This window comes from Malania oleifera, chromosome 9 (genome assembly GCF_029873635.1).
Source record: "Malania oleifera isolate guangnan ecotype guangnan chromosome 9, ASM2987363v1, whole genome shotgun sequence".
In the NCBI taxonomy this organism is placed as follows: domain Eukaryota; kingdom Viridiplantae; phylum Streptophyta; class Magnoliopsida; order Santalales; family Ximeniaceae; genus Malania; species Malania oleifera.
In genome coordinates, this window is record NC_080425.1 from 37782600 (window position 1) to 37810208 (window position 27609).

A 27609-nucleotide genomic window follows, 5' to 3' on the forward strand; every position below is an offset into this window, starting at 1 on the left:
TTGCCAAACAAAATTGATCCACTAAATGTTAACGTTAAAAATAAAACCTCTAAAAAGACAAGTTCAAGTTCAAAGCTGTACACCAAATTTTCTCAGGAGATACATGTGCTCAGTTGACTTGAAACAAACACGAAAAGAATTAATAAATTTTCAAGAGAACACATTTAACTGTTGGCCACTTGGAGCTCAACGAAAGAATCAATAGCAAACGCCACAACCAGCCAAAAAACACAAAAAACAAAACAAACAAATGACCAAGAAAAACAATAAAACAATAATTAATTTTACATAAGATACAAAATCTGAGAATACGTACCCGCACTTGAGAATGGGAGATGGCACTCGCTAACCAAAACCTGCAAGCACCAACAGTCAACAGATCAATCTCTTGACAAAACCAGGATGCGAAGGGCGAGTGTGGGCAACATGGCTCCTTTTACAGTGCCAACTTCGAATCCAAAAATTTTGAAGGTTGCATTTGGAAATGTCTTGCCACTTTATTTCTTTTTCTTTACCTTATGTTTAGTTCGCAAATTGTCTATTCATAAGAATAGATTAGTTATAATATATTAGTAATAATTAATCATAGCAATTATGTCGATACCATAAAATAAATTTTATGAGTTCATTAGGAGGAATAAACAAGAAATAACTACTTACAAATTTCACCATGGGAATATATATTCCTTTCTTGTTACAATATGAAATAATAAGAAACATATGAAGAATAAATACTATTTCCATTCATGAAATTTTCTCTATATTTCATCTTATTTCAAGGAATAGCTATTCCGTGAACCATACGAGCCACTAAATTTTTAAAAAAAAATACATAGAAGATATGTTCGGCAACACATTTTGAATCCCAAAATGTGAAAATGTTTTCAGTAAACTTCACAATTACGATTTCATGTTTTCTGTGAGTAAAAACAAGCAATACACAACACGTCAAAACATAGAAAACATGAAAAAAAAAAAAATATGCACAAACCAGTACATTTCCAATTGGAAAATGTATTAGCCCGTCTTTTCGTCTCCTTCTTGTCCACTTATGAAGACATGAATTATGAATATATAAAATTTTTGGCAAAGAATGCTTTGATTTTTTTTTAAAAAAAAAATCTCAATCATTTTCAACTTTTTTTACAGTAAAATCACAGCATAGAAATCCAAAATCAAAAATATATAAACAGAAACAACACAGACCAACATATTGACAAACGCGCCCAAGGGTCTGTTTTCTGGAGAGATATGAAGAGAAGAAATGAGTTCTCTACATCTCTTGTTTGATTGACAAAAGGTGGAGGGAAGAAATGGAAAGAACAAAAAAGATCTAAACAGGAGCCACTTTGTTTCTCACTCTCCCTCAAAACCAAGAGGATTTAGAGAGAAACGCGGGAAAAACAAAGACCAAATAGCCCTAAAAAGCTTTTAAAAGTGGACGTGCAAGGGACATTCTTGTAAATGACAACTAAACCAAAATGGAGAGTGCCTCTCCTCTTTCTCCTCCAATGAGTTCTTTACAGTTGAGTTTTACGTGCTACAGCAAAGTGCAAGAAACAACTTCAGGAACACCAAACCTCAAAATTTTTGCCAAAAATTGTATCAGTCTCCCGGCATAGTTGTTTGCCACTTTTTAAATAATTAACCTTAGTTTACTTAAAATCAATATCAAGATGGTAAAACTGCAGAAATTTCAGAACAATACGCAATTTCAGTCCTGCATATATCTGTTGAGTGACTAAATGTTCTCTAAGCAAATGCTATTTTGTTATCATCTCCAGGATGCATACCTGAACAGTGATGACCTTTGTCCAGTTCGACCAATTCAGCCAAAATATAGATGAGATGATGCTCCTCAAGAAATGAAGCCAGTAATGAAAAGTGAATTTGGAGCAAAGTGTTACTGTCATAACTTGCTGGCAAAATTGGCCATCAAATTTTCGGAGCAATTGCAGCCAAGGCATTAGCATGCACAGGTGAAAGGTTGCTCAAAATTGGTTGCATCTGATGGCCATAGAGCGAAATCAGGTGAGAAAAGGCTGTGCCCACTAGAGCTTTGACTTCAGAACTTTCAACCGGGGAAACTGCTACTTGAGCAAAAAGATAAACCAACTCCGGAACTGAAGAGAGGATCTACTTTGCATGTAAAAGGAAAAGCAAAATCCAATAGAGAAACACGTCAAAAAACAAGGAGCGAGACTGCAAAACACTGTAACAGCCTAGGACTCTAAACAATGAGTTAATCCAATAAATAAGACTGACTACATGACAAACAAAACAAACACCTGGGGATTCGATGATAAGACAAGATTACAGACACAGCTATAGACAGCCAAGGATTCCTCGTGATCTTCTTTCAGAGGAAGGACTTTCAAGAGAATGGGAAGAACCTGGATATAAGTCACAAAAAAATAACATAAAATAAATACATATCACCAACAAAATTATTGGCTTCAAGAGTCAACTTATAAAAATTCCTCATAAAAAAAATAAAATATTAGAAGATTGACCTGATTCAATGGGATGGACTCAGGGTGGACCATTATCATTCTTGCGACAGCTCCAGCTGCATTATCTCTTACAGCATCATCTGGCTCAGATTCCCCAAATAATGGGTAAAGTCCATGCAATATATCACCATAATATCTGAAAAAAGATGGATGAAAGGAAAATGATGAGCCTGTGATCATGGTACCAGTGGCCCAGGAAGCCCAAAGCCAACACAAGCAGCCCACACAAATAATAGATAAAAAGAGATAAAGAATGACGAGCAAGACAAGAAATAATTTTTTTTTTAGAAAGCACATTACAAACAGTACTTTAAAGTTCGCTCGCCACCATTTTTGCACAATTCTCCAACACAAAATGCAGCATTCCTCCTGTTAGTGGCCTCTGATGACGCTAGTTCTTTGAGAACCAAGGGCATCACCCTCTGAAACAAGAAGCAATTAATTTATTTAAAAAAACAGTTGTATAGATTCTAGAAGCCATAGAAGAATGCAAAAATAATAATAATTTTTTGGGAAAAAAATTACATCAACATAGCCCGAAATTGGAGCACCCATATCTTGAGCAACTTCTGCAAGACATGCAACTACCATGGTCTGATCTTGTGGAGGGCGTGAAGCTCTCTGTGCATCAATAATTTAGAAAGTGAGAAACTACAAGGAATGATGGAAAAATTACACATCATAGGCAAAAATTGCAAATGCTAACCCACCGCAAATTTCATTAAAGGTTCAAAGAGCTTTGCGAAAATGGGCCCAAAATGTGAACCCATGGATTTTGCAAATGCAGTTAAGAGGTCAGAAACGGCATCCATGAGCACTTCATCATGTTCAGCATCATCATCATCTGTATCATCATCAGATCCTGTTTGCTGACAAGCCGATTCCTCTCGAAGCAATGCCAAGGTTGCTTCAACAAGCGGAGGCATATCTGAAGTTGGCTCACATCAATCAGCATTTGTCAAGTACAAAGATACAATTACCCTAGAAAGATCACTTTAATTGATTGGCAAAATAAAACCAACTAATGTTGCACTTACAATGCTCAACAGCCATATACCCAAAGTCCTTGATAAGGTCAGCTATGCTGATACAAGCTTGAGCAACAACTTCCTTGTCATCATCTTCAGTCATAGACTTGATATAGATATTCATCACAGTATCTGCAGGATATATGCATAAATATACGTAAATAGCCCAGAAAATTTCATTCCTGAAAGATTGGGATAAAGCCTGGCAAACATAAAATACATGGAATATTTGCAATGTTGATATACATACCAAAAATTTCTTTTGCCCTTGCTGACCCTTCCTGCACAAAAAGAACATTGCAACAAAGTAGGATATCAAATCATTGAAGGTAACTTCACCAGAGCAAGGAAAAAAAGAATTAGAAAATAGTTTTAAGAAATTAAGCTTGAAACTATGAGCACCAATGTGCCAATAACATAGGGGACATTAGCAGCATTTAAAGTGAAGCAACTTCAATATCCATCAATATCTAAATCGAGTTAAAGCAAGCCAACAAACCACTAACTACAAGCAGAAGTACAATATGTAAAGGCTAATTTGCTTTTATTGAGATCCACCTTCCTACATCCTCAACTGCCCCACCCCCCAAAAGCACGGGAGGATCAGGGACCACCCCAAAAAAAAAAACCAGAGAGAAAGAGAGTCGGATTAATATAAAACAAGAGAAAATGGGATGCACAGAAGACACTTACATTATTACCTTGGAAAACTGCTTGTGCCACTGTCAACATATCTGCAGTTAAAAAAAAATTAAAACACCAGAGAATGTAGAATGACTAATAATTTTATTAAGCTAGTCAAATAATATGATATATATGGCATTTACCACTATCTCCACTATCATCGACAATACAGAAATTGAATTCACTCAAATGATGATGTAGACTACAATGCAAAAAATAATAACCCAAAAAAATGGGAAAAGCATTCATTTTCTCCTGATAGATGACATCAAGACAATGCCTTTTTTTATCTAAAGGATCATATTGACCTACCCTCACCAATTTTTAAAATGTGCATAATAACTTCAGAGATCAGAACATAAGGAGCAAAATGTTTGCGAGGCAATGCATTTAAAAATATCAGGATAGATTGCATGCCAATAGACACCAAGGAACAGGCAAGGCACAGTGTGAATAGCAAATTTGAAGTGTTCGGTGAACCATGAGGGTAAAGGCTTAAAGAGGGGGTTTCTTTGTGAATCCTTAGTTTGGCCTTTCTTTATTTATTGATTTATTTTTATTTTTTTTTAATTCTTATTTTTTAGGACTGCTTGTCCTCTTTTATGTTGCAATCCCATTTTTCTCTCTTTATCATAGTAGTTGAAGGAGCATACCGAGGCGCAAAGGGTACTTGGAGCCTAAGAGCGAGGCTTGAAGGCACTCACCACATGAAGGTGACACACACGGAGGTGAGGCACGCAGCCTTACCCCTGCTTTAGGTAAATTCCTTTGGCATCTTCTAAAATTATTGTGAAGTGTCTAATGTTATTTAGATAAATAATGATATAAATTATGAAGAATAAATTTAATAAATTCTAGAAATAAAACTATAAGCATAAAACTACCCCCCCCCCCAAAAAAAAACAAAAAATAAAGTTGTTTGAAATTTTATAAACTCATTAACTAATCAATGAGTGAACAAAAAAATAATAATTATAAAGATTTAGATGACAAATCACAATATTAAAATTGCAATAAATTCATTATAATTTTCATTAGAAGAAGTCATAGATTGAGATTTTTTAAAAAAATAAAAATAATAATAAATGTAATGTATACATTTAAGTTATTTTGATCTATAATGGTATATACACTTTTTTGATAGAAAAAAAATTCATTAGATAAAGAATCCTTAACGAAATTTGACAATCCCCAGTAACAAAACAAAAAAAGAAAACACAAAAAAAAAAAACAGCAAGCTCAAATCAGCACGCCCTTAGAAGTGACTTGCAATCCCGCTGAACATCTGTCAAACATATCCCCTTAAAAGTTCCATTTCCCACACACCACAAAGAAGCCATAAAAGGCACTTTCTCCCACACCAACCAATATGGGATCTTCTTCCCTGAAAAAATACGTAAATTATGTTCCTTCCACAAGCTCCATAACACTGCAAATAAAACCCAATTCCATTAGGCAATACCTTCCTTCCTCCTACCAAACCCCACAAAAGATATTGCCAAGAACTCCTCCACTGTTCTTAGACAAATCCAACTTTCTCCAAAATAATTAAATAACTTATTCTAAACCTTCCATGCAAAATCACAATGCAATAAAATATGATAAATAGATTCTAAACAATCCAAACAAAACATACAAATATCAGGTGATAAAGCCTTTAAAGGTCTCTTCATCTTCAGCAAGTCATTAGCTATTCTATTAAGCACAACCAACCAAAGAAATGTTTTAATTTTATAGGGGATTTTGACCTTCCGGATTACTTTGTAAAGTGGAAAGGAATGATTAGTAGTTTAGTACCAACCAAGAAATCAAGGAAAGATTTACACGAAAACTCCCAAAATCTCCAACAACCAAGAACAACTATCATCCTCTAAATACATCCTACAATTGTTCAACATAACCAACAAAGAAGATAATTCAATAGTTACCCTATCATTCAAGGCTCTCCTAAAACGAAAAATCCCAAGAAGGTAGAGGACCTCCCGAATCTACGATAAAAGAATATATGGGATCATTTTGCCCTGGACTAAAAACAGAATAAGGGAGGGAAAAAGGTTCCCATAACAACATTCCCCAACCATATATCGTTCCAAAAATGAATGTTACAACCCGGCCTTACCCATAGGCATGGGGAATAAAGAAAGGAGAAATTTGGGAAATAGCTTTCCACGGGCTTTCTAAAGAACATCTAGAACCTATATTAGTATTCCACCCACTCCCATCAAGATGAAATTTACTTTTGATAACTTTATGTCACAAGGAGGACACCTCTAGCAAGAACTGCCAAACCATTTAGCTAAAAGAGTCATGTTCTTGGACACCAAATTTCTAAGACCCAAACCACCCTCTTTCTTAGTCCTACACACCACTTCCCGACTCACTAAGTGATCCTTAAAACCCTAACCCTTGACCACAAAAAATATCTCATAATTCTCCCAATCTTAACAGCAACTCCATTGGGATTTTAAAAATAGATAAACAAAAATACAATGGAAGACTAAAAAGACAAACCTGAATTAAAGTAATCCTCCCTCCCATTTAACTGCTTCGACACTCCCTCCACCATCGGATGCCAAAAACTTGCTACTCTAGGATTGCCCCCCACCCCCCCACCCCCCCCGAAGGAACCCCTAAATAGGACATCGGCCAACCCAACTCTGCACACCCCACTTCCAAATCTAGTTCCCCAACACTCTCTCTATAGGCACATTAACAGCTGCGATACCACTCTTTCCCATATTAATCCTCAACCCCAATACCCTTTCAAAAATTTGAAGAAGCCCCACTAAATTTAGAACAGAAGATTTCTGGTCCTCCAGGAAAGCATCATCTGCAAATTGAAGGTGAGAAACCATGATCTCCTCCCCACCCACATAAACACCATTCACTAACCCTCTATCCACCGCCCTATCAACCAACCTACTCAATATTAGAGCATTCTTGTCAAACCATATCTCATATTTTTAATATTTAACCATATCCCATTTTTTTAATATTTTCCTTGTTCCTATATCCACATGGTGTTATGGTAGTATCTCATTTCTAAGTTTGTTTCTTATAGTTTTAAAAGTAAGACAATTTTTCAAAAAAAAAAAATTATATTTACAATTTTTATGTTAAATAGGTTAAGATCTAAAAATCCATTTAATTAAAAATAAATATAATGGTACTATAAATCCAAATAAAAGGTATATCCTAAAATAGAATTGATAAAGTTCATTTGATGTCTTCTAAAATTATTATGAAGCGTCTAACATTATTTAGATAAAAAATAATAAATTTATGAAGAATAAATTTTGAAATAAAAGCAATGACCTAGAATTACCAAAAATTATAAATTTTCAAATTTAATAAAAATATTTAATTGATCATTGAGTAAACAAAAAAAATTATTATTATTATTACAAAGATTTATATAGCAAATCACACTATAGAAATTGCAATAAATTTATTAATATTTTCATTGGAATAAGTCATATGTGAGATTTTTACAAAATAAAAAATAATAATAAATGTATACGTACACATTAAAGTTTTCTTTATCTATACCAGTACACAAATATTTAAATTTAAGATTTCCATATAATGTTCATTAGAGTTGTTCTCATATCATATCCCATATTTTAAGATTTTCCATGTGGTGTCATAATAATATCTCACGTCTGCAATTTTATAGTTTTAAACAAAATATAAATTTTTATATATAGTTATTCATAATTTAATATTTGTAAATTAAATTATGACAATATTATTAATGTTTTTAAACAACATATTTGAACTTTATTAAGAATTATAAAAATATTTTTCATAATATTATTTATTTGCAATCAATTGCATGTAACACACACATTTAAAAGTATTATCCCGTGACATATTTACTGGTATTATTTATAAAAAAAAAAAAAAAACAGGTAAGTCTGTCTGTGGGATTAGCATCTTGATAACACTCCTGAATCTTGTTAGTATTTATTTTTGAGTTTTTATTCCTTGAATTAAGAAACAAATCGTAATTTATGATTTAAAAGTTAGAGATAATACTGTCTTTTCATGATATCCTGAGAGAACATAGGATTGGAAATAGAGATCAAACATGATGCAATCTGAAATTTATATGTTAATGTCCACAATTACAAGTTGAGTTCTGGATTAACAAAATTCCTTCTAAAGGAGTTAGGACACTAGCTGACTTTTCTACCAAGACATGACAGTGATGACAAAAAGAAAATGAAAAGAAGCAGCCTTAAGTCCCACTATGTGGGATCAGCTATATGAATCCTTTTCCACCAATTCAAGCAATCGAGGGCATTTTCTTTGACTAACTTAAGAGCTATTAAATCCTTCCTCACTACCTCATTCCATGTTATTTTAGGTCTATCCCTTCCCCTTCTACTAGCATTTACAATGACTAGTTCGATCCTCCTCACTGGTGCACTAATTAGCCAGCATTTCAAATGTCCAAACCATCTAAGTCTCCCCTCCCTTATCATCTCTTCTACCGGTGCCATGCCTAACTTATTTCGAATATGTTCATTCCTTACTTTATCCTTCAATATTATATCACTCATCCACCTAGTGAAGGATAAAGTTAGGAATGAACATATTCAAATTAGCATGCACATTTCAGCCACTTATACTTTTTGAATGTGTTGTTTCTTAGCTGCCCATCTTTCTAATCCATAAAGCATGGCTGGTCTTATAGTCATCCTATAGAGATTTCCTTTTAATTTTCATGATACTCTACTATTGCACAACACCCCTAACATACTACTCCATTTTACTCATCTTGCTTTGACTCTATGTACTATGCATCCTCTTCAATTTCTCCCTCCACGAGCATAATAGATCCAAGATTTTGAAATCTATTAGTGTTATTGATTTCTTGATTATCAAGTTTAATCTTGTCTTCAATATTATTCCTTATATGGCTGAAATTACATTTCATATATTTTGTCTTATTTCTACTCATCTTGAAACCTCAAGACTCTAAAGTTGTTCTACAAATTTCTAACTTAGATTCCACCCCACTTACTTCCATCAATCAAAACAATATCATCTGCAAACAGCATACACCATGGTATCTCGTTTTGGATATTCCTATTACGTACATCAATCTCAAAAGCAAACAAATGCTTAAAGTAGAACCTTAATGTACACATATTATTATTAGAAACTCTTTAAACCCAATTCCTGCAGTCCTAACGCTAGTCGTTACTTTATCATACATACCCTTAATAGCATTAGTATATCTTCCGCATACTCCCTTTTTTAACTAAAACCCACCACGGGACTTCCCAAGGTACTCTATCATAAGCTTTCTCTAAATGAATAAAAACCAAACGCAAGTCCCTCGTCTTTTCTCTAAACTTTTCCATTAATCTTCTTAGTAGGTAACTAGCTTCTATTGTTGATCTTCCAAACATAAAACCAAATTGATTCTCCGAGACCCTTGTTTCTATTCTTATTCTTTGTCCAATTACCCTTTTCCCATTGTTTCATCATATGACTCATAAGTTCAATTCCATGCTATTTATTACAATTTTGAATATCACCTTTGTTTTTGTAAATAGGTATTAACATATTTTTCCATCATTTGACATCATCTTAGTTTTAAATTTTTATAATAGTGTTGAATAGATTAGTTAACCATATGCTTACTTTATCCCCTAAAGATTTCCAAATTTCAATTGGGATGTTATTTGGACCTATATAAATTGGAACTATAATAGTTGTGATTGATCTAGAAGGTCTCTAGACTCTTTACAATCTATTCAAGGAAGAACTAATGAAAACAGCTTGCAAAAGGCTTGAATGGAGTTTTTGTACGAAGGCTGCAAAACCCTCAATCCTAGCCCTTGCTTACACTCTTTAACTTCTAATCCTAGCCATTCAAGTTCATTTGAAGGTCATATGACAAACGACCTCATTGTACCAATTAAATTGTGTTTGGGAGAATGGATTTTAGGCCTTAGATTTGGATTTGGGTGAATTTGGACAAAATTCAATACAATTTTGTATTACATTTAGCCAAATTATCTAAATCCAAAGCCTCTCCCAAAAATATGGTTGGAGGAAATAGAATATATAGAATCTTGCATATGAAAGCTTCCAAAGTAAAATTAAATGATTGAATCAAAAAAACAGAAATTCTAGGAAAATCATGGGCCACTATGAAAGCATCTAGTTTGCCCATTTGGCCTTGGGATGCTCCTCCATCGAAAAGAAACGGCATCTTCCCATGATTATCTCACTTCATTGATGATAATGATGCTTACATTTTTCATAAGTTTATTGTAATTTGTTCCATTTATTTTGGTTGTTTTTATAGGGATCTTATCTTTTATTTAAGAAATAGCATTTTAGTTCACCTAGGATTCTAAAATTAGTTTTCTTGATTTCCAAGGATTGTAGGGCTCCTAAAGGTATCGACATATTGTGTTTGATTTGAACTGAAATTGGAATTTTTGTTGAACACAGCATCCTACTTTGCCTTGAAAACCCTAATTGTTGACACCAAGCAAGACAGCTCCATAATCATTTGAAAATAGATAGCAAATTGGCATAGACCTATTTTCTCTACCTCTAGTGGCTTGACTTCTATTTTTAGAGATTATGACCAACAATCATTGTTTATTAGCAGGTAAATTTCATGAATGGTTACTGGCAGTAGCAGTTTCAAATTTGTCACTGAAATTCAATTTGCAACATTTTATGCACTGAACATTGCACATAGTTTCAATATTATTCAATGTGCAATAGTTGTCACCTATAACTAACGAATGCTCTCCTAACAAGTCAGCCGTCCTAGTCAGCCCTTGCAGCTGTAAAAGGCGATAAAATTCATCAAATGCTATATTTTACTTAACAAAACCCTAATCTATAACCCCTAAATGAAGTGGTAAATAGGTGTGGGTGGGACTTGAGCTGACTTGTATGCCAAGATAGCATTTAGTTAGTAACACGAGAATATCATTGCACATTGGATGACATTGATACAATGAAAAGTTCAGAGCATAAACTGTTGCAAATTGAAGTTTGGAGATTAATTTGAAACTGCTACTTAGTCTGGTGACTATTAATGAATTTTACCTTGCTACTTGTGGAACCTAAACAAGACATGCATCTATCTTCATGCAAAGCACATCTTCCATGCTAAAGCAAGCACAAGGGGGTCATCTTTGATGATCATATTCTTCTAAAATGATTGGAAGTGATTAGCACCTTCTAAGGACAAGCAAAAATAAAACTCGTAAGGCAATTAGATGCTCATTGGTAAATATCTTGATATACCATATTGGCCCGCAACCTAAAAACTTAAACTTCTAGGTGGTATCAGAGCTTTGATTGCAAAAGGTCATGGATTCAAGTCTTTATTCTTGTGTTTACTCCCATTATGTCTATTATAGTACATTATGTGTGTTTGTGCACATGTTCAAGTTCATTTGTTTGTCTCTCACTTGTGAAACAAGATCCCATGTGAAGGGGAGTATTGGACAGCTTGATACACATCAACTAACTCCTGATGTGGATAAGTTGGATCCTCGTGCTATAAAATGTGTCTTTCTGGGCTACTCATATACTCAAAAGGGATATCATTGTTATAGTCCTGTGCTATATCACTTCTTTGTTTCTGCCGATATTACCTTCTTTGATTCTATATCTTACTACACCCAGTCACTGAGTGCTTCTAAGCTGAAAGAGCCTAATCTTCTAGATTCTATGTTGCTGTCCTTTTCCAACCAACCATCAGAGTCTCCATGTAGTTCAACTCCTTCCCATCGTCTTGACCATCCTAATTTGCAGGTGTATTCACGACGGCAGCTCCAAGGATGAGTCTTGGAATACTTCTTGGTATAGTAGTATCTAGATCTCATATCAAAACTGTTTTGTCATAGAGGAATAATGTTCTTGATTTGTTGGATGAAACTGGATTGTTAAGATCAAAACTGGTTGATACACCCATAGATTCTAACAAGTTAGTGTCGGATATGGGTGATTTGCTACCTAATCCTGGACAATACCTGAGACTTGTTGGAAAGTTGAATTATCTCATGGTCACTCGGCCGAATATATCTTTTGCAACAAGTGTTGTGAGTCAATTTTTAGATTCTCCAAGGATAAGTCATTCAGACGCAGTAATTCGCATCTTGAGATATCTCAAAGGTGCACTCAGGAGAGGTCTTTTATATCATGATCAGGGTCATACTTATATACATGGATATACAAATGCAAATTGGTCTAGATCGCCTTCCGACCGAATAACCACAATCGGGTACTATATCTTGGTTGGTGGTAATTTGGTTTCTTGGAAAAATAAGAAAAAAACTATGGTGACAAGGTCAAGTGCTGAATCAGAATATAGAGCTATGGCTCACACTACTTTGTGAACTTATCTAGTTGAAGAACATGTCGGAAGAATTGGGTATTTCTCATGCTCAGCCTATGAAGTTGATGTGTGACAATCAAGCTATTCTTTATATTGCCTCCAACCCAGTCTTTCATGAGCAGACGAAGCACATTGAAGTTGATTGCCACTTTGTTCGGGAAAAAAATGTGCAAAAGCTCATTACTACCGCTTTATGTGAAGTAAGATATGTAGCTTGCTGATTTGTTTACCAAAGCGTTGGGGGGTACTCATGTTAAATTAATTGTAACAAGCTAGGAGCATATGACATTTATACTCCAGCTTGAGGAGGAGTGTTAGAGCTTAGAGGTTAATTATGTCTTTTTAGTATTATTATTATTGAGTGTGTTAGTATGTTAATTAGTGAGAGTTAGCAAGGGTATTATTATCACTAAAATGTAATTAATTTGTATTATAAATAGAGGGAGAGACCTATCTTCAAGTTTGGTAATTCATTTTAATCAAATCTTAACATTTGGTTTGACAAAAACACTCCAAAATGAAGTCCTAAATTGATGCGGATCAACAAACTAAGTAGGTTTCATAATTCCATTTTATCTCTCCTTTTTCTCCATTAAAATGTCACACTGTCCCTCAATGGTCATTAAATTAAATATAAAAAATTTGGTCTTTTAACTTCATGCCAAACCAAAATCAAATCCAACACAAAAGTACTAAGTTTTTTATATTACATTACCAATACAACAAACCACATATATATCCTATGATAACAGTAGTACTAATAATAATAATAATAATAATAATAAAAAATACGGATAACAATAACAATACCTTAAGAGACTTATCCCCACGGTATAATAATATGAGTTGTTACTTACACTAATGCTAGGGTAGAATGTGGCACTAGTTGTTTTCTTTGCTCTATGTTCCTTTGAGCTTAATACATCATCTTTCTTCAAAATAATAACTCCTCAGTAAAAAATTCTATGAAATCCTTCAAGACTTTATTTGTGAATAATCTAATAATCACTTCAAAAACAAGACATGAAATTATTAAACTTTGAATTATGTGTATTTTTGACATTTGTATCATATAGTATGTGATTCCACATGGACTTAGATCACGCTAATGGGGAAAAAAAACAAACAAACAACAACAACAACAACAAAGCAGAAGTGGATTAAGTCATGGTCAACAGAATTACATTTTTGTAGAACTTACTAGGGACATTGTGTCCAGGTAGAACCAGGAAATAATCGAAACCAACCTTGGTGGGTAGGTCCAGGTGCAGTTCCAAGGCCTAACTGGTGTACTTATTGGTTCCAATTTTTTTTTCAAGAAGGGGCCTTTACAGGTTCTGTTTGAGGCTCTGGAGTTCAACAGACTCAGAGCTGACAGTCTGACCCTACAAAAAACCACCATGACAGGTCTAGAACTGACCTTGTAATTAACTTCTAATTCAAGTTCTTGACAGGTTCTAATAGAAGTTCTAGACAGTTTTAACCAATTTTTATCAGCATATTTTGGGTACATGTAATCAAAATGCATATACAGGTCCCAGGTAGAGCCCTAGAACTGACAGGTTTGATTTGGTTCAAAGTTCCATCTTTTGCAGGATAGCTTCCAGGTTCCAAAATTTTCAGATCTGGTCTTTGCAAGGTAGGTATTAGGTCCTAGCTGGGAAACTTACTGATCCAGAGGCAGCATCAAGGTTCTGCAGCCATGAATAAATTAGAAGAGAAGGAAAAAGAGGAAGGGAGGAGAGAAGAGATGCCAAGGGAAACTCACGTTCACTTCAATTCACATTCATCAACAACTGCCTACATCATGGCTTTCACACACTACTTATAAAAGCCTCTAAACATATTAAATTACACACATACCCCTAAAACTACATTACATTTCAAACATACCCCTAGAGTAGCTACAAACAAGCCCTCAACATTAATAATCCTAATACAAGTAACTACATACATATACTCGAACAACTAAATAACTAAGCATATTTGGGTTTCGGACCCAATAAACCATTCACCCTATTTTTTGACGTAGGCCTCCTAATTGGGTCAAAATGATCCATCCAAATAGCCGCTTCTCGTCCTACATCAATTCCCTCCTCCCAGAAAGAACTAGACTCCATCAAGTTGGGGAAAGGACCAAGGAATCCATCACCATGAATAGAGTCATCTCATTTCATAAGAAAGTAACCATAAGTACGCTTCAACTTGGTGAGTGAAAGAATTCGTGATGGCATCAACTTATACTTCTTTTTGTCAATGGAGAGCGAATAAGAATTCTCATATCCATCATGCTTCACCTTCCTATCAAATAACCTTGGTCGGCCCAAAAGAATGTGACAAATTTTGAGACGAAGGATATCACATTGCACTGTCTCCATAATGGAACCAATCTTGAGGATAAGTAAGCAGCAATCATGGACCTTCAAGTTGGTACTATTCGCCCAAGCAATTTTGTATGGCTCAGGATGAGGCTCAACTTCCAAATTTAACTTCACAGCTTCTTTAGAAACTGCATTTGTGCAACTACAAGGATCAATAACCAAAGTACAAAGTTGTTTTTGGCATATCACTTGAGTTTGAAAGAGACTGGTCGGCCTCCAAACCTCTGTATATTTAACGTTGCGGGAAGAGAGCATATGTCGAAGCACTAAACAAGTTCTCAAATTGCCATCATCATCTACGTCACTTGGAATTTCTGTTTCAGCTTCAACCACTTGAGTATCATCATCATCTTCTTCGTCCTTTTCTGCAACAACCATGAATTGGTTAGGACATTGTGCAGCTTAATGTCCAAAACCTTGACATTTAAAGCATTTGAGTGATGGTTAGCTCTTACAAGTTGTTCCAGAATGCTCAGGAGTCTTCCAAGAGGTATTAGTCTGAATACCTTTACCCAATTGCTCAATTGTCTTCTCTCATACCACTCCGCTAGTACTCTTCTCAAACTGAAGGGCCAATGTAGCACTAGGAGGATTGTGTTGCATGTCCTCAATCTGACTGGCAACCTGTGCTGCAACCCCAACTGTGATGAGACAACATGCAGCAAGCTTGGAGGCAATAGCCGACTTCAACCCTTTTCTGTACAAAGCTGTCATAACGTCCTCTTTCCATTCTATATCAGCACGAGTAGCGAAATGATAGAATCTACTAGTGTACTCCATCACTATCTTTTCTTCTTGCTCCAAATCAAAGAGTTGGATATGAACACGCTACAGATAATTGGGAGGCACAAATTGCTCCGGCATGACTCACTTCATCGCATCCCATGTTGTAATCTCACCAAATTTCCTTCTTCTAAAGATTTCTATTTGTTTAATCCACCAAATTCGAGCAGTTCCCTTCAAATTTGATTCAGTAAAGTACAACTTTCCAACCTCATTCATGTCATGCTATCGGAAATAGTACTCCAAAGAATACACCTAATCATCAAATTCATCAGGAGAACCATCACCATTAAAATCTGAGACTTCTAGTTTAATTCCCTTACTCAAATGATTATTTCGGCCTTCACACAACTCAAAAGCATGAGGGACAGCAGCTATTCCACCATCTTGTTTGGCAAGAAATTCCATGGGCCTTTTACGTAAGGCTGCAACTTCAGTTGTTAGCCCATTCAAAGCACCAGTAATAGTCTCCAAAGCGTTTTCCATATTTTGTACCCTACCGGATAACAACTCCACCTTTGCAGACAATTCAACATTGGTAACCACGATGCACTTATATGAAGCAAATCACAAACTTCACTTTCAATTATTTAAGAATAATCTTCAAATCACCTTTAATCTTGAGTATCACGCAAAAATGAAACAAAATCACTAGAAAAAATGACAATAGCAGCAATAAAACCCGACCTTTGATTCTGGCAGCAACAATTTCTAGGGCTTCACGCCAAATTATCATGCTAGCTTACACAACTTCGAGTTAGGAACCAAAATATCATGCTGCAAATCAAAATATCATGAGAAAACATCAATTTCTCGTGGCTGGAAACCAATTTCTCACGATTCTGGCAGCAGGAGGGAAGTCCGGCAGAATCCCACTCACAGTCGCCAGCGCATGGAACGCAGGAGTCTCTGGCGGCAACTTTCCGGCAATGATTTCCTAGTGAGTGGTAGATCGAAGGGTGGTGAGTCAAATGGTAGTGATGGTGTGTCAATAAAAACTCCAGCAATAGCGGATTTTGAAGGTGGGGAGCGGCTGTAGAACTTCGGGTGGCGCATGGGACTTCACAGCTGATTGGTTGGTAATGAAATTTTGAAGTGAAAGGTTTCGGGGGGTTCTGTTTTTGGTGGTATGGGTGGTGTTGCAGGATGGTGGCTGGAAGTGGTGTTTAAAGGAATGGGGACATGGCTGGAATTTTCTCAAAAGTTCCGAAACTGCAGAACTGCTGGCGGTTTTTTTTTAAAACTGAAATTTCGGAAAGGAAATGATGAGATGAGAGAGTAAAAGAGAAAAAGAGATTAATGGAGAGATTGGAAGATGAAGAAGAAGAAGAAGAAGATGGAAGAAACAGAGAGATTAATTGCTGGGCAGAGAGACTGCTGCAAGTAGAGGAGACAGCAACAGAATTTAGAAATCAGAGAGTTGAGAGAATTATTGGAGAGAGTTAAGAGAAGAAGAAGAAAAGGAGAAGAGAAACAGACAAGAGGAACTGAAGAAGAGGGCAGACTGCTGCTGGGCAGCAGGGAATTATGGACAGAACAGGAGATCAGAAACAGAGAAGAAAGAAGAAGAAGAAGAGAAGGAAGGAGAGAAAGAGAAGAGGTGAAGAGTGAGGAGAATGGGTGGACTGAAATGGAAGAATGGAGATTGTGGCTGGGCTCTGATACCAAATGATGCAGGGGCAGCATCAAGGTTCTGCAGCCATGGAGAAATTAGAAGAGAAGGAAGAAGGGAGGAGGGAGGTGATACCAGGGGGGAACTCACATTCACTTCAATTCACATTCATCAACAACTACCTACATCATGGCTTTCAAACACTATTATAACTTATAAGAAAGCCTCTAAACATATGAAATTCCCAAAAACTACATTACATTACAAACAAACCCCTCGAATACACAATTACTAGAAACAAGCCCCCAACATAAATAATCCTAATACAAGTAACTACAGAGACCTACCTACAACAACAACAACAACAAAACCAAGCCTTAAGTCTCACCAGGTGGGGTCAGCTATATGAATCCTTTGCCGCCAATTTACGCGATCATGGACCATTTCTTTTGGCAGATTCGGGGATATTAAATCCTTACTATCTTCTCCCAAGTTATTTTAGGTCTACACCTACCCCTTCTACTACCCCCACAATAATTAACTCACTTTTCCTTATTGGCGCACTATGTAGCCTATGTTGCAAGTGTTCATATCATTTAAGTCATCCCTCCCTTATCTTATCTTCTATAGAAGCTACACCTTAAGTTACCGCGAATATGTTCATTCCTTAATTTATCTTTCAATGTTATACCACTCATCCATTTAAGCATTCTCATCTGGATAACTTTTACCTTTTGGATATTCTATTTCTTCATCACCCAACATTCTGATCCATACAGCATAGCTAGTCTTATAGCTGTCCTATAAAACTTCCCTTTTAATTTTAAGGGTATTTTAAGATCACAGAACACACTTGAAGCACTTCTCAATTTTATCCAACCTGCTTTAACTCTATGCATTACTTCATCTTCAATTTCTCATTTAGCTTGCATAATAGATCCAAGGTATCGAAATCTACAAGTACGATTTATTTCTTCATCATCAAGTTTATCTTTGCCTCCAATATTCCTCCTACCATTACTAAGATTACATTTCATATATTTTGTCTTATTTCTACTTATCCTAAAGCCTCTAGATTCCAAAACTTCACTCTATAATTCTAACTCAGCCTCTACTCCGTCCCTAGTTTCATCAATTAATACAATATCATCTGCAAACAACATACACCATGAAACATCCTTTTGAATACTCCTAGTCAGTTGGTCCATCACTAAAGTAAAAAGATAAGAACTCAAAGCATATCCTTGATGTACACCTATGATGATTGGAAATTCTTTAGTTTCTCCATCTATAGTCCTTACACTGGTCATGACTCCATCGTACATATCCTTAATGACATTAGTATATCTACTACATACACCTTTTTTTCTAAAACTGAGCATAGAACTTCCCTAGGTATCTTATCATACGTTTTCTCTAGGTCCATAAATATCATACGCAAGTCCCTCTTCTTTCACCTAAACTTTTTCATTAATCTTATTAAAAGATATATAGCTTTTGTGGTAGATCTCCCAAGCATAAAACCAAATTGATTTTTTAAGACCCTCGTTTCTAACCTTAATCTTTGTTCAACTACCCTTTCCTATAGTTTCATCGTATGACTCATAAGTTTAATTCCACGATAGTTATAACAATTTTAAATCTCTCCTTTATTTATGTATATAGGTATTAAAGTGTTTTTCCTTCATTCATCTGGCATTTTCTTAATTTTTATAATTGTATTAAATAAATTAGTTAACCATATAATTCCGTCATCACCTAAGCATTTCCAAACTTCAATTGGGATGTTATCTGTTCCTATAGCCTTCCCATTTTTCATTTTTTTAGTGCAAACTTAACTTCGTTAACTCTAATTTTGCCAATAAATCTTTTATTTTTAGTCTTTTTCCTCATTTGACAATTCTAAGTTTAAGCATTCTACTTGGTTTTCATTAAACAACTTACTAAAGTAACTTCGTCATCTTTCTTTAATATCTTCGTCCTTAACCAAGACAATATCATCCTCACTTTTTATACATTTTACATTTCCTAAGTCTTTACTCTTCCTTTCTCTAACTTTAGCAAGTTTAAATATATCTCTTTCCCCTTCTTTCGTATCTAATATATTATACAAACTATTAAATGATCTGTATTTAGCTTCACTAACAGCCTTTTTTGCATTTTTTTCTCACCTCCTTATACTTTCCAAAGTTATTCTTGTTTCTACATTTTTGCCACGTTTTATACCAAATTCTTTTTATCATTACAGCTTTTTGTACATCTTTATCCCACCACCAACTTTCTTTGCTATTCGCGAATCTTCCCCTTGATTCACCTAAAATCTCTTTTGCTATTTTTTAATAGAGCAACTAATATACTCCAAAGAGTATTTGTATTTATCTCATCCTCTATAGTCCAACCACCATATTTGATCATTTTATCTTTAAATTTTATTATATTTTCTCCCTTTAGGTTCCACCAACTAGTCCTCTTACACTGGTTTATTTTATCATTTTTCTTCCATTTTTTAATACATATATCTAACACTAAGACTTTATGTTGTGTGGTTAGGCTTTCACCTGAAATAACTTTACAATCCTTACATGATAAACAATCTACCCTCCTAGTTAAAAAAAAAAACTATTTGACTTCTATTTTGTCCACTTTTAAAGGTTATTAAGTGTTCTTCTCTCTTCTTAAAGCAAGTATTCATTACACTAAAATCATATGACATAGCGAAGTCTAAGATCATCTCCCCAGACTCATTTTTGTCTCCATATCCATAACCTCTATGTATCCTCTCATAATTTTTATTATCCCTTCCAACGTGCCCATTCAGATCTCCTCCTATAAATTTTTTCTCAGTTCCTAGTATGTCTTGTATAATACTATCCATATCTTCCTAAAATTGTCTCTTAAGATTTTCTACTAAGCCGACTTGAGGAGCATAAACACTAATGATATTTATTATTTCTTGTCCTAATACCATCTTGATTTTTATAATTCTATCCCCTACTCTATTTACATCAACAACGCTATCTTTTAAGTTTGCCTATAATAATCCTACTTCATTCTTATGTTTTTCTTTTCCAGTGTACCAAAGTTTAAATCCTGATTTATTAATTTCTCTAGCTTTCTCCCCACACACACTTAGTTTCTTTAAGGCAAATTATATTAATTCTTCTTCTGATCATTGTGTCCACAATTTCCATGCTTTTATCCATCAGTGTGCTTATATTCCAAGTTGCTAATCAAATCCTAGTTTCCTAAACTAACATCTTTACCTACCCACGTCCAGAATGATGCAGTAAAGAACAAATAGAGAAACACAAAAACTTGTCTCAAAGATCAATTATTTGAAGATCAATACTCCAGCAGCAATGATTAATGAAGCACATTTTTTGCTTATTTAGAGATGATCATAATATTGTGCTGATTAAATGTTGTAAATTAATTCTGAAGTAGATCAATGGATTTTATAGGAACAAATGAGCAGTCAGATTTTATCTTGCATGAATAATGAATAGCTCAACAGAGAGAGAGAGAGAGAGAGAGAGAGAGGCCAATATAAGTAAGATGATAGTTGTGCAGGATAAATAGTATAAAAGAATTATGCCACAAGTAGATGACTGCTACTCACGTTTCAGAGCAATAATTGCCTGAAGCCGAACATCTTCATGAAAATATCCCGAATGCCTTACCAAAATTCTCAATGACTCCTCCAAATAGCTTTTATAAGGTAAAAATAAATTTAAAAAATTTAAGGAACAATAAAAAACTGTTGAATTTTTCCCAATCAGTGAGATGGAAGAGAAGAGATAGAACAAAGAGAATAAAAGGACATGACAATCAAAAAAAAGAGATTGAGAGAGAGAGAATAAAAGGATACAGTGCATAAGAGCCCCTCGTATGCAGCGCAAATAAGCCAAGTGCTTGGGTTGCAGCAGCCTTTTCATCCAAAACTCCTGTTCTTATACTGATATTTCGAACTCTTGGCTCATCATGAGCTTCATCATCAGATGATACACCAGCAAACCCATTGATATTTTCATCATCAGAGTCATCAACATCCACTGCAGAGCCATCATCAAGATTGCAAGACGAAAATGCCAAGGGTACAACATGTGGAAGGTACTGCTCACCAAAAAGCATATAAACCAATTATATTGGTGAAAAAGAAATCAGCATGCAAATTTAAATCAAAACAAGGCCTTGTATACCTGCGTAAAACCGTCATCCAGAATTTCTACAACATTGCTGAAGAACCCATGGGTATACTCTCGAAGCTCACTGTACTCTAAACCAAAACCCTGATGGAATAACAACATAAATCAGTTTCTTCAATGCATACATCACGTTTACCAGTAAATGAAAAGAGCCATTATTGATTACTGAAATTGCAGCTTCGATGAAAGGGGGTAAAATTGGTTCCATCCTTGTTCTCCCAACAGACATTGCAACTATACCAACAAGTTCGGTAGCCCTTGCCCGTGAGCGGAGGTCCTCATCCTTTGTAAGCACCATGAATATTTTCATCAATTCCAAAACCCTTTCTGCATATGGAACGAAGGCTTGCTCTGCAGCAGCTGCAACTGAACCGATTGCAGACTGCAAACAAAAAATAAGAAATAAAGTAGCACCATAAGCAAGCAATGAAATAAAACTTGACAATTACTATAACAATTATACAGAAAAGGAAGTCTCCATACCATGCATGTTTCCTGCAAATTACGGGGACTATTTTGGAGGGCTGCAAGTAGCTTTCCCATCAAAGAATCAAGAAAAGGAAGGATTTCCTCGCCCATGTTCTCACAAAATGCTGCCAATGCATAGTATGATTTTTCCTATACAAGAGTAAACAGCATTCAAAAGACATACAAAGAAAAAAGTAACAATTTATCCTAGAACAGATCCCTTTCTCCTTAAGTTACCTTTACTTCATCAGATGCATCCTCAAGTGCATTTAAAATGCAAGGAAGAACACTCTCATAGTGAGCCACAATCTCAGGCTGCAAATGCTCAGCAAATTGACCCAATGCAAATGATGCAGCCCCTCTTACCATTTGTTCTGGATCCCTCAATGCCCCTAAGACAACATGAAGAACAGGTTCCAACTTGTCTTTCATCAACTCCAAACAACCCTCTGAAATGACACCTAAGCATGTTACAGAAGCTTCACGATCCTTTGGATTTATGCTCTGACTGCGCAAGGAAGAGAATTCAAAAACAGGTGGGAACACATGCTTTGAAAGGTTCATAGCCATGGTATCAATAACTTCTGCAGCAGCTCGATCAGGTGCAAGATCATCATCTTCATCTCCATTAGTTGATTCCGCAAGCAATGGACACATAACTTGCAATATGGGGATAACCAGCTTATGTTTTTTTAGGGAATTGGACTTGTACTTGGCAAGCCATGAAATTATCTGGATAGCCTGATCCATTAAACAGAGAGTGATTAGAGAAAATTATAACACCAAGAACAGAACTAAGAATAAAACAAGGCATGGACTAGACAGGGCCTTATCCCAACAAGTAAGGCTGGCAATAACAAGAGATATGCCAACTATATTTCATGTTCCTTCCTAACCTGATGACGCGTGTTGGATTCCAAATTTTGACTTGAGCAAACTTCAAGAGAGAAATGCACAATGGATCTCACAGATTCTCCAAGAAGAGGTGCGGGAGATTCAATCAGTTCATCAAATATTTCAAAAGCAATTACAGCAACATCCTCTTCACCAGAAGCAAGGCATTGTCTCGATACATTTAAAATGCTGGGAATAAACTCTCTAAACTTAACCTGCATCAGCATGATAAGGATTAACAATGCAATATACAGAACATTTGATTGATGAATAGAGAAAAGAAATAAATAAAATCTTCTAAATGCCCTCAGTGACAGACAATGAGTAAGCCCATGATGGATGATATTTTAGCACCCAAATGACCATCAAAACAATTTCAAATATGAAACAAATTAGGATTTTGATAAGCATCTATGGCATGTTTCAATAGCCCAATGACATTCAAACCAATCCCAAATGTAACTATGTGATACACAATTATCAAACAATATTTGTCCGCACTTAAGAATTAACAAATATCAGTTTTCCAGAAACAATCAACAGCATGATATATGTATTATAAACTACATCAAGGGTGCATGATAGGCACAGAGAAAATTTATGGTAAGAGTTGAAAACACATAACAAATATCAGTTTTTCCAGAAACAATCAACAGCTTGATATATGTATTATAAACTACATCAAGGGTGCATAATAGGCACAGAGAAAATTAACGGTACGAGTTGAAAGCACATATTTCAGCTTCAACTCCGTAAATATGTAAACAAGCAATGGTTTTTCCACAATGTCATTCAAAAGCTTCAGGTCAAGAACCAAATATCACTCTTTTCAATGGAATCAAGCATTGCGCATGTGCTACTTTTTGCTGGTAGGAATGTAAGGTAGTCAAACAGAATGTGCTGTCAAATCACTTCAAGTTGCAAATGGATGTAGTGTATATGAGGTTAGAATACAATCTCACCACTTCAGCACCATCATGAGTGAACTCTAGAAAAGACCCAACTGCCCTGGTAACAGAATAGTCATTTAAGACACAAAGGCATAGTAAGTAATCATATGAGAATAATTAGTTTAAAAAAAAAAAAAATGTAAACATGCCAAACACAGCAAGATTAATATATTACTTGAGAGCAGCAACTCTGACCCCATTGCTAGTCTCATCCTGCAAGCACCTAAGTAGAAGGGTCTGTAAATCTGAAAAATGCGGTCGAAATGTGTTCCCAATTGTTTCAGTCAAAGAGCTGAAAAGGATCAATGCCACCTTAGATCACCAAACAGCAAAACTATATAAGTTAGTCCATTTTGAATTGTACATGAGTACTGTCATTCATATATGTGCCATGTGCGTGTACTTTTTTTTTTTGCCTTTTTTTTGTTTTGTGGGGGGAGGGGGGGCGGGGTGGGAGTCAGGTACTAGCAGCATGACAAAGGACATCACAAGTATATCACATGTATGAAATGGAAGATCTGCATTAAAAACGAGCAGACAAGACCGTGGCTCCCTTAGATAAATTCATTGTGTATAAACATGGAAGAAATTTTTGAACTTGGTAATGATAAATTTTTTCCATTCGCAACACAAGAAAATATATAAAAAAGAAGCCATGGATTGCCATGCATTAATCAAAATCCATTTACTTCCATACATTCCAAAAGCTGCAGATTCATCCCCAGCAATATCACCAAAAGAAAAATATACATTTAAAAACATTTTTTTATCGTTGGCCAAAATACAACAGACGCAAAGAAAATTCAGTGATTTCTCATCGAAGCTAGTCCACATATGCCAAATTAAATACTCTTAAAGGAAGAAACTTGTGAACTCAAAAGTTCAATTTTGAATTTGAAGCCACAGTACAGTTACTGAGAAATAGAAAGGTCCTGAAACTGAACATGTTTTTTCATCAGAAAGAAATATCATGGTGACTAACGCAATATGGATTCAGTCATATTTTATTTGGAAAAAAAATAGAACAAGCCAATTACAAGACAGGAAAAATGAACAAAATATTAGAATCAGCAATTTGGTGAAAACAAACTCTAAGAAAAACAAATGGTACTAGGTGTTGAGAACGGGCACTAAAAAGGGTATTCAAAATGAATAATTTTTATTAGTTATTATATTCATTTATATTTTAAGAGGCCTACTTGTCCCCAATTAGTTTTGTATCTCTTTCTTAGGCAAATTTTCTTGAGCTAAATGTGTTTTAAGTCCCCAGAGTTTGCCCCATTTTACAATTTAGTTCCTGCAAATTTTTTTCTAAAAAGATCATTAGTTTTGAACACCCATAATACAGGACAATCAGTCACTTGGGTCATAAAAATTTCATGTGTTTTACAAGCTTTCTAAGCCACATAGATGCCACGTTAAACTGGATTTCCTTTCCAAGCTCATATTGGACTTAGTTAAGAAAAATCTTGCATAGCATAGGATTTAAAAGCTCATTTGGGTCAAGTGATGCAGACAAGGTGGTGCCACATAATACATCTGTCTACATCACTTATTGTTTGCTATGTATGTCAATTTGTCATCCCAAATGATACCATCCAGCATTGTAACTATTTAGTAACTAAAAGGATCTTATTGAAAATTTATGAAACCAAAACTAAAACATAGGAACTAATCATGAACAAGGGGACCAAAAGTAGTCAATCCTCTTTTTTTTTTCTGCTACCAAAGAAGAAGAATATGATAAGAAGAAGAAACAGAAAGCACAATGAGAAGGTCGTCATGTGCCACGAACTCACTTCTCTATGATCTTCTTGCAAGCTCTGGCTGCATTGAAATAGAAAGGGCAACAATTCAGGCCACTCTCCTGATGGAACAGCATACTTTGCAATGATACTAACCACATTCGCACTTGCTCGCCTCACTGGGGGGCTGCAGAAACATCATAAAAATCAATTTCAGAAGCCCCATAACATCCCATTACAACATTACCTTTTAAAAACTTACCCTTAGAACAAAATTAGTATGCACTAAGATGGTAAATAAAGCCGAAATGAGCAAATTGGGCAAATTCACATGTACAAAGACAGTCCATTATGCAGTAAAGGACCAGCAAATTTTTAATTTAGAACATGAAAGTCAAACACAAACGCTCAAAATGAGAACACCAAAGCAATTTTTTAATGATCTAGGAGTAATGTTTGTCAGCATATTTATATTACCCATGGAAAAGGGAGGAAAAATGGGGAACTAAAATGTGAACTTACCAGTGTTCCAAGCTAGGCCTAAAATTTAACACAAATCCATTACAACTCAAATTCATCTCAGTGACAGCAAATACTTTGCACAATCTCGCCACTAAATCACATCAAAATAATCAAATAAACTATAAACCCATAATCAGGAAAAAAAAATACAATGAGAATTGAACTCGGGATCTCAGTATGTTCCAAAGCATCGATATTTAAAGGGTATTAAATCCAACGAAATCACAGTTAATCCTTGATTATATGATCAATCAAGCCGGAATTGCAAGTCAACAAATTAACCAAGAACCAAACAAACAAACAACTACACATAATAAGGACACGACATGTACCGAAATTATTACAAGCAATAGTGCATTTGTTTCCGTTTGTCTACGTGCGTGTATAATTTCAGTAAAAATCACATAATCAACAATAATTGAAATTCAGTACGCACAAGAACTACCAGCAACTAAATCGGTTGCGTGAAAGGGTAATTAATTCACTCACTGCACGGCAATGGAGGTTACTGTAGTATAGTTTTTCAAGTAACGGAACTAAATTCACAGCACACAGACCTGTGCTCCATGGTGATGCTTTCAATTAGGGACTGCTTGACGAGCTGGCGGAGCTGAGGGGAGAGCTTGGCCCAATGGCCAGTGATCTTCTTGCGGAGGAGGACGGCGGAGAGCTGCCGGACGTTGGGGGTTTTCGCGGTGCGGAGGTGGTGGATGAGCGCCGGCACAACTTGGGGATCCTTAGACAGTCGCCTTATCTGCTCCTCAGCCTGCCGCCGCGCGTCGTTGTCCGGCATCAAGAACTGGATCAGCAGCAGCTCCAGCGACTGCGCCATTTTCTCTCTCTAATCTCTATGAGTGATCCCTCCCTCTCCCTCTCCCTCTCCCTCTACCTCTGACAATGAAAGCAAACCCTACGGAAGGGGTTTTACAGGTTTGCTCTCGTTCGTATTTAAGCCACGGCGCGTCCAATTTGTGACGAGCGGTTAATTGCAAATTCGGTCCCTCGCAACTTTATTTTAAGATGCTCACTCATGGAACCATAATTTTAATGCAATTAATGCATGAAGCTGTGAAATTGATTTAATTCCATAGAAAAGTTGACACTAACTATTAAAGCAGGACGAGAAGTTGCGATGGCATCTTTCTCTAAATTTCATTTTAGAGAATCTGGGACCGTTAACCCCCATTTAATTTGTAAAATAAAATTCAAATAGAAAATAAATTAAATAAAAAAAAATCAGAGCAGTTATAGAATCAATATTGGAATATTATTATTATGTTTGGTTAGTCATACAGAACCATAGTTGGAATGCAGTTTTTTTTTTTGTTTTTTTTTTTTTTTGGATAACGCCGGGTGTCCGGGCATAGCCCGACTAATCCGACGCCAAGAGCAGCTAGCCCATCACATTCCTGGAGGTAAACGCGCCAGGAATTGATCCGTG

General features: G+C 35.5%; 1 protein-coding gene across 2 annotated transcripts; it reads right to left on the minus strand.

The window, feature by feature from the left end:
- LOC131164584 (uncharacterized) lies at nt 1–27252 on the minus strand. Of its 2 annotated transcripts, XM_058121878.1 has the most exons (21): nt 26726–27252; nt 25701–25833; nt 24077–24213; nt 23914–23959; nt 22954–23166; nt 22295–22798; nt 22073–22207; nt 21756–21971; nt 21584–21673; nt 21253–21497; nt 21004–21092; nt 4235–4275; nt 3792–3822; nt 3551–3673; nt 3224–3441; nt 3039–3134; nt 2823–2935; nt 2514–2649; nt 2289–2393; nt 1794–2136; nt 1–356 (listed from the first exon to the last, which is right to left on the minus strand). In XM_058121878.1, the coding sequence occupies exons 1-20, from the start codon at nt 26998–27000 to the stop codon at nt 1936–1938; spliced, it is 3147 nt and encodes a 1048-aa protein (XP_057977861.1). In that variant the 5' UTR covers nt 27001–27252; the 3' UTR covers nt 1–356; nt 1794–1935. The 2 variants fall into 2 exon arrangements, with proteins under 2 accessions (XP_057977861.1, XP_057977862.1); XM_058121879.1 differs by lacking the exon at nt 26726–27252 and having other exon boundaries at nt 24077–24193; nt 25701–25815.
- Between the last annotated feature and the right edge of the window lie 357 nt (nt 27253–27609).

Excerpts from the sequence above, each read along its gene's own strand:
- LOC131164584 (XM_058121878.1), bottom strand. The coding sequence starts at position 27,000 with ATGGCGCAGTCGCTGGAGCTGCTGCTGATCCAGTTCTTGATGCCGGAC. Across the intron at positions 3,135-3,223 it reads AACCTTTAATGAAATTTGCG|AGAGCTTCACGCCCTCCACA; the intron begins GTGGGTTAGCAT and ends ATTGATGCACAG. Across the intron at positions 2,137-2,288 it reads TCTTATCATCGAATCCCCAG|ATCCTCTCTTCAGTTCCGGA; the intron begins GTGTTTGTTTTG and ends CATGCAAAGTAG.